This window comes from Bos indicus, chromosome 2 (assembly GCF_029378745.1).
Source record: "Bos indicus isolate NIAB-ARS_2022 breed Sahiwal x Tharparkar chromosome 2, NIAB-ARS_B.indTharparkar_mat_pri_1.0, whole genome shotgun sequence".
Taxonomy (NCBI): Eukaryota; Metazoa; Chordata; class Mammalia; order Artiodactyla; family Bovidae; genus Bos; species Bos indicus.
Window position 1 is genome coordinate 124,467,038 of NC_091761.1, and position 8,471 is coordinate 124,475,508.

The 8,471-nt window shown below is 43.5% G+C and overlaps 1 protein-coding gene across 1 annotated transcript in view; it reads right to left on the minus strand.

Moving 5' to 3' along the window:
* YTHDF2 (YTH N6-methyladenosine RNA binding protein F2) overlaps positions 1–8,191 on the minus strand; it is a 30,254-nt gene extending 22,063 nt beyond the window's left edge. Inside the window, exons 1-4 of the mRNA XM_019979822.2 lie at positions 7,838–8,191; positions 7,315–7,339; positions 6,667–6,746; positions 2,114–3,700 (exon numbers count right to left, since the gene is read on the minus strand). Coding sequence (XP_019835381.1) covers positions 2,114–3,700; positions 6,667–6,746; positions 7,315–7,339; positions 7,838–7,864 — 1,719 coding nt within the window. The 5' untranslated portion in view covers positions 7,865–8,191. The remainder of the gene's footprint in view (positions 1–2,113; positions 3,701–6,666; positions 6,747–7,314; positions 7,340–7,837) is intronic.
* Between the last annotated feature and the right edge of the window lie 280 nt (positions 8,192–8,471).

Below are 8,471 nucleotides of genomic sequence, written 5' to 3' on the forward strand. Positions count from 1 at the left end.
CAGCAAGTTTTTCTTACAGAAAGTAAACTAAAAAGTAATCTGACACAAGTATAATAGCTTTTATTTTTATTTTTGGTGATTAGTTCACCTGAGAACAATTAGGATACTCATTCATCAAAAGTCTTTATGGAAGATCTATCAGTTACCTTAACAAAGACCTTAGCTTGATTACTACACTCACTCTTTGAAAATACAAGGCTGGTCAATGTATCTTACACCTTCTTATGAAGTTTTATCATTCACTGAACCACTCAAGTGAATTTAATACTTGATAAAGACTGAACATAAGTTAACAATCCTCAAACTTGCTACTTCAATTTTAAACAGCTTCCCCACTAGTTCTAATATACACAGAATGATCTTAACAGTTACGCTGTACATTCCAAAAAATAGTCCTGTCTTTGCCTTCTTACTTTTAAAACCACAAAATGTAGAACAGAACTTTGCAGATGAAAGCAAGTAGGTTCTTAATATATAAGACACTATGCATGTTCCAAGAGATTAAACCAAGCACCTGGATGCCCCTCACACACATTAATAATCTGCTCTGCCATTACATGATGCCCCAAAAGCCACAGTCTCCTCTCTTGTTCCTCCAGAAAGAGAAGCCTGTGCAGACATACTTAGAGCCTTTCACAAGTTTGGCAAAAATAATCAACTATCTTTTTTCTACAAGATTACAGAGAATTTTAAGTTAAATTATTAAAACTCTAGGAAAGGAGCAAGTTTTTTCTGACAGCCAACTTTTCAGTAATCTGGCTCTATCTCCACAATACTTCAGCATCACTGACAAGTATATCTTTATTTCTTATTTGTCTGTATATATAGGAAGAAAAAAGTCAACCATCCTGTTTTAGGCAACTACAGACCTCTGATTCTGTATTATGGAGGTGGAGAATCTACCTGAGCAAAGTTATTCCTTTGAGCAGTCCTCCTTTACAGAGGCAAAAGAAGTGCCTCAGGTCCTAGATCAAGTACAGAAGATCCCTATGAATTAATGACCAATTCAAGGAGAATATATTTACATAACCGTTGCTGCTGCTAAGTCGCTTCAGTTGTGTCCAACTCTGTGTGACCCCATTGACGGCAGCCCACCAGGCTCCTCCATCCATGGGATTTTCCAGGCAAGAGTACTGGAGTGGGGTGCCACTGCCTTCTCCATGTAACTGTCAAGTTTTATTTTACATTTGAAACTAACCACTCAGGATTCTATCATTAATGAATAAAATTTTAAAGTATTATCTCCTTGCCATTATCTTTTCACCTACTTTCTACATTTAAATATGTTTAAGTTCTGGATAATACATGATCTGCCCTGACCAGTATTTTATCATTCGTTTACGGTCCTTACACACTCAATGCACAGGACCAACTCTTTCAAATGTATTCAACCTTTTAGTATAGATCTATTCCCCATCACTCTGTCCAAGATAACCACTTGTTACAGAGAAACAAGAAAGTGGATCTTTAGGAATACAGCAAAATGTTAAGAGCAAGAGGCCAGCTTTTTCCAACCATCTGTTTTTCAAGTTTTATAAAATAAACAAACTTTTCTAATGGGAAAAATATCTTGGAAAAAAAAATGATTAAGCAGAACACTACAAAAGATAGGAATAAGGAAGAAAGTTCTGAAAAACATCCTCCTTAACACTGTCAGTTGTCAGCAGGCAGGCAGAAATGTCAGGGCTTGGTGACTCTTGAAAATAACTAAGTACCCAGCTAGGCCAAAACCTGCAACAGAATTTTTATCTTTTTCTCTGCCACATTACAGCCTCAATCTTTTCCTACTTTCAGTTCTGTTTCTTTCACTTCAATTACTCCCTTTGTGTACTTTTCAGATTCACTCTTCACCTGTTCCTGCATAGTCAGTTTCTCTATGGTTTCTGCTTTCCTTTAACTTAAGCCCACATTTCTGTCCCCTATTAATGTTCCCACACTCTTTCACACTAAGGTTCAAATAATAAGACCAATTATCCTCCCATAAAGACTTGAACTGTTAAATGATACTTGTGTTATTTACAAAGCTTTTATTAACGATTCAGTATTATACTTCTCCTGTTCTCTCTAGTTCCTTCTCCTTCCCTTAAAGTTTTAAGAAGGGTAAGCTGGTTACCTTTTTAACACTTTCTTCTTCCTCTTGGCGTTTCTCATAGTGTGAGAAGTCATCAAAAATGGAAGTGGTGTGCTTGTAGCTGGCTATGATTTTCAACACCTGCTTAGCTTTTTCCAGAGGCACTTCCTGAGTGTCCCTGGAGTTGGTCACTGGTTTATTCTCGTTGTTCTCTAGGCGAATGTGTCGCAGTTGGCTATTGGGAACGTCCTTCACAAAAATCCACCTGACATCAAAACGGCCCTTCCATTTGTCCTGGGACCACACACCTGCACATGTGTTGTAGTCCACAGCAGATTTCATTTCTGCGACACCACAGAAGTGTCCACTGCCGTTGACACTGAAAAGTAAGTAAACGGGGCCTTTCCCGTTCATGGAGCGATAAGCAGCATCCAGTCTCTTGTTACCATGCTCTGTGCTGCACCAGATATTATACTTAATGGAACGGTGGATATCGTCCTCGGAGTAGCTCTTAATGATGAAAACCCGGCCATGTTTCAGATTCCAGTCAAAATCCTTGGGGTTATAGTTATTAATGGACCGAAGCTTCTCCAAGACGGGATGAGGTTCTGAAGGAGTAGATCCAGATCCAGCCTGAGTCTGTCCTACTCCATTACCATCCACCCCATTATGACCGAACCCACTGCCACGGTTCCGAGGTGCTACCCAGCGGGTTGGCTGAGCTGCCTGCTGCTGCACTGACAGCTGAGCAGGCTGTGGTGGAGGTGGAGGCAATGGCTGCGTCTGTTGCCCTACTGATGCCTGAGCCACTGGTGGGCTATTGTTAGCCTGCTGACCTACAGGCTGCGGAGACCCTTGGGTTGGCTGCTGACCTATATTCTGAACCAAAGCCTGTGAGGGGGCTTTTGCCACAGGACCCTTGTTATCCCAAGTTCCAATATCCATGTTATGCTTTATTGGGGGTGGTGGAAGACTTGACCCTGCAATGCCATTCTTGGTCTTCAACTTGGGTTGCTGTTTCGCAGGCTTGCTAGCAATATCAGCCCAAGATGCTGGTTTTGGAGGAGCAATGGTAGCTGGAGGCAAACTATTGGAAGCCACGATGTTACTAGTAATGGACCCACTACCAACAGCAGAGCCTACAACTTTTGGAACATTGCTTGCAACTTCTGTGCTACCCAACTTCAGTGCTGCCATCCCTTGGTCTATAGTATTCATGCCAGGAGCCTTATTGAGGGTCTCACTGGCAAAAGCTGACTGTCCATCAATCATGGCTCCACCCAAGGAGCTAGGTGCATAAGCATAATTGCTACTATATCCAGAACTCTGAGTAGACTGTCCCTGAGAACTGTTATTTCCCCAGGCTGAGAAGTCAATCCCACTGGGAAAGAAATTAAAACCATGCTGACCAAGAAATGGAGTGCTACCCAGGGCTCCTGGTTGTCCAAACATTGCATCTGGTAGAAAGTGAGGCTCTCCGTTGCTGAGCTGTCCATAAGAAGTTAGATAGGGCATGGCTGTGTCACCCCCAGTAGACCAAGCAGCTTCACCCAAAGAATAGGAGAAGCCAATGGAGGGACTGTAGTAACTGGGTAAGTAGGAATCTGACATGGCAGTATATGCATTATTCTGTGGAAGGAAAAAAAAGGCAAATTAGAACTAAACACAAAAATAAATAAAACAACCAGGACATTTCCTCTCCGAATTATTCATACAGTACAAACATTTCAGCCATTACCATAAAAATGAGTGTTTTTTTTTTTTTTCCAGATGGTCTCTTCCCATAAACTTGCTGGCATTTTTATAGACTAAGATATTTTGGTTTAATCATTGAAGTGTTTAAACATTTAAAACTAAACTGACATACAGTGAACACAGGCCTTAGCTTTTAGTGCTTCAATTCAGAAAAGGGAAAACCCAGCATCTCACCAAGTGCAAGTCCTGTTCTGTGAGAAAGAATGTGTGCTTAGCTGCTCAGTCGTCTCTGACTCTTTGAGACCCCATGGACTGTAGCCCACCAGGCTTGTCTGTCCACGGTGATTCTCCTAGCATGAATACTGGAGTAGGTTGCCATACCCTCCCCTCCAGCATATCTTCCCAACCCAGGGAGAATCCATGTCTCCCACACTGCAGGTGGATTCTTTACCAGTTGAGCCACCAGGGAAGCCCAAGAATACTGGAGTGGGTAGCCTATCCCTTCTCCAGGGATCTTCCTGACCCAGGAATGGAACCAGGGTCCTCCTGCATTGCAGGTGAGTTCTTTACCATCTGAGCTACCTGGGAAGCCCACTCTCTGAGGATACCTTTATTAAAACCACTATCTCTGGACTGAAGGAATGGGAATACTGACAGAACAGAAGAATATTCAAAAGAGTTTCCTATTAAAACTGCATTGTATAACAAATAAAACAACAAAAAGAACTAGAAATTTCAATTTCTATCCCCCAAATCTGTGCAGCCATTACCCAACCATAAACCAAAAAGAAAAGTTCAATACATCTAGTTTATAATATAGCTTTCTGGCAGACCATTTGAGAACATCAGTAGACGCCACTATTTAATTATAACCTTAAATTTTAAAAAATGAAAAAAAAAAATTATAACCTGGAAAGAAAGTGCACAGTGGCTTCCAGAGGATTCAAAACTAAACAAGTATTGCTATTTGTTCTGTTTCATCTATAAAAGTAAAGGCTGTAGCTAAAATGTACACTTAACTTTTCCATTAAAAACAGGAATTAATTTCTAAAGGCATGGTACAGTCTGTATCTTTAAAAAAGGAATCATCCTTGATAATAACAACCAGGAAAAGTTTTACCCAACTAGTCTTCATATTAGAAAACATTACATTGTAAAAACATTCTTTCATCTGTGCTGACAGTATTTTAACTTTTTTTTAAATAAACCCTACAACTCACAAAGTAGTCCCTTAAATCAAAGTAACAGATACATACAATTGGTTTCTATACACCCAGAGTCAGCTCAACTCAAAAATAGAGTGCTTTATCCTAACTTCAAAAGAGCTCTGGTATCTAAGACTCCACTAACTAGTCAATAGGGAACGTTGTTCTTGATAACTATTAATATGCTAGGTCTGTATTAGTTTGTATTATCAAAGCCAAGAGTACTTCTCCCTGGCCACTAAAAACACATCTCTTGAAGATTAAATTTTTTAACTAATGCAGTTTACTTAAATAGTGGTGCTTTTCTCAACCAATTTAAAATTTTCTTTTAAAAAACTAAGTGACATATACCCTCAAGTTTACAAAAAATCTAAGTCTCAAAGATAGTGTTATAATTTTAACAGCCCCAAATTCATTATAAATAAGAAATTCAGTCTACACTTAATACATTAAGCCTGAAGAATTATTTCAAATGTGATAAAAATTGGTTAATAGATGAAACACTCTTGACAAACTACAAAGATTCTTAAATTATGTCTTCTCAACCAAAATTTATATACCACCCCCTAAGTTTTTCAAGACATTTAAGTTTTAGCTTTCTTTGTAATAAAACAAATGCACTCATTATCACAGGTTATATTATAACAGCTGAATACCTACACCTGATCTGGCAGGTTCCCACATGCCCCTGAGCTCAAAACTGAATTACACAATGTTTCACAAGAACTACCTAGAATTATGTTTCCAAATGCTCTCACTCTCCCTGTTATGATTATGTAAGCAAACTACTTCAATAGCAGGAACCCAGTGATAGTTCATTCCTCTACTTCCTTCCCTACTTTTCCTGATTAACTGGTTGTCTTCTGTAAAAACTTTTCCCCAATCACTTACTTAAGTGGTTTCTACACTTTCAATGCAGAAACTTTTACATAAGGAATCAGAGAGTTTTACCTAAGAATTAGGCCCAAACATGCACTCTCACTAACATGTCAAGTTATTCCAAACTATTATATACATCACAGAGCATCTGTTCAGAATTTATATAAATGTTCCATAAGCTTCTCTATCTTCTAGGATATTCCGAATGAGTTACTGTCAATTTTCCTTTTGGCTAATTAGTCTGGGGAGTTATATTTATTAGCTACAACATTGTGGCTGTGTCTTTGGGATTCAAAATACTAATACAAAGACCTGCCAAGTCAAAACATTTTGTGTGCACAGGTCATGTTCATACGTGAACCTACATGCAACTCATCTTCACATGAGAAGATAATTACATTGCAAAAACTGAATTCCATTATTCTTGATCTATCTTTGCGCTGAACACTATGTTATATCACTTTAAATCCATTTTGTAAATTCTATAGCTCCCCAAAGAAGCCAACGTGAAAAACGTTTTAGGGGTGAAAATATTTAACACAGAAAAGTACTCTTAAGTTTCACACTGTTAGATTCTTGGTAAGGAGGAAGAACTACTCAAACAAGTGTTGCTGTTAGTACACTATAAAATGTCATCAGTACTAGCCTCAGAGAATTGTTTGCTGACAATAAAGATGAGAATCTTAACAGCCTACAACATCTGTAGCAACTTTTTTAAAAGTCGTCCAGTGAAAATTAGATTTATTGATAGAGCAGAGCAAAGAATAAACGTATACTACATCCTACGATCAAGCATGTAAATGGTTAACTACTCACGGGCCTTGCCTGTGGACTCAAGTAAGGTTCAAAATCATCATCGTTTAATCCATCCTTCTGATGTACAGATCCATTTTGTACTAGAGGAAAAAAATTCCAATTAGGAGTGTCTCAATCGTACAATCTACCTCCCAAATTAATCCAATTACCTCCTAACAAGAGAAAAACCTTACTCAACAGAGCAAGTTTGTATTTCAGAACGGTAAAGATGAGAGTGAATGCTGAGCAACAATTCAGTGAAAATGTCTCCCTCCATCCAGAGAAAGTTGATCTAAAAAGGTCATTTAATTGGCTCCTCTAGATTTCAATTCCCTCCCGCTTCCCCTCCCCCACCACATGTGAGTACTTCCAGAGTGTGATCCACGAGGATGAAAAACAAAGGCCTTCTAAGACCTACAGGAAACTAAGGACCTGGAACATTTCAAGACCGATTCCACCCCCCACTTCTAATGAATTACTCCTTGTTCACTAAAAAGCTGTTCGTCAGCTGCAGGAACACACCGAAAGGGTCAAACACTCAAGTGTGTGAGGCACCTGCAAACTAAGCGGCTTCCGAAAGGTCCTCTCCCCGGGGCGCTTCCCGGAGACCCCGACCCCCCACTCCGGGTCCCCCCGCCCGCCCCGGGCCACCGGCGGAGCCGGGCTCACCTTTGTTTCCTTGACCTTTTGGTCTCTGCAGGCGAAGGAAACGTCGCCGAGCGGCAAGTCGTCCGAGGAAGAAACGGAAAAGGAAAGACAAATTAAAGCCGGGCCCGAGAAGGGAATAAAGGCGCAGGCCTGAGGAGCGGCGTCAGGAACGGGGGTGGAGGGGAAGGCTGAAGATGGGAGGCGGGGGAAGTGCGAAGCCGGAGGGGGCCGCGGAGAGGAGCCGGGGCCGCGCCACAAACACTGCGAGGGGGCCAGGGCTTCAAGGAAGGGGAAGGAAACAAGAGAAAAACGAGGCCCTCTGAGAGGAAGGGACGCGGCGCGGCCGGCGGGCTCCGAGGCCCGGGGAAGAGCGGGGAGAACGGGCCGAGGGCGAGGCGCTGGGCGCGGCCGGCCTGAGAGGCTCGAAACCTGGCCCGCGAGAGGCGCCGCCTCGCCTTGGCCCGACTGGGGGCGGCGGGTCCGGGCCTAGTCAGGCTCCCTCTCGCCTCACACAATGGCCGAGGCATGCGGGCCGGGCCTGTACCTGCTCCAAGAGGCTGCTGGCCGACATGGCTCTCGGATCCTCGCGGGGGAAGACGGCGGCAGACTCTCCTCAGGGCGGCGGCGACAGCGGATGAGCCCCGGCGACGAGAACAGACGGCGCGGTGGCGGCTTTTGTCCCTGACACTCGGGGGCCTCGGCGGACGCAGCGGAGACACAGCGCGCGGCTCGGGCTCCGGCTCCGACTCGGCGACGCTCTAGCCCGAGAGCTCAACGCCCGTCTCTATGCCTTTACGCGCGCGCTCGCTCCTCGCAGCCGAAATAAGAGCGCCGGGCGGCGGAGGCGGTCGGCGCGCGCGGCGCGACGCTGACTCTCACATTCACTCACCCACGCGGAAGGGGCCCGGCGCGAAGCACCCCGGGAAGGCAGAGGCGGGACCGCAGCGCCCTCTGGTGGTGTGGAGGAGCGGAAGCGGCGCGCGCGGCCTCCCCGCCCCCACCGCTTTGGGATTGGGGCCTAGGAGGGTGGGATTGGCGGCCAGGGTTGCACCACGAGGTTTTGACTAACAGCTGGAGCTGAAGAGAGTCCCTTTAGCTTGAGGAAGCCCACAAAAGTTGGTTTTTCGGGGAGGAAGCGACCCTCAAAGGCTGAGCGACCTTAAACCTGCTTCCCAGTT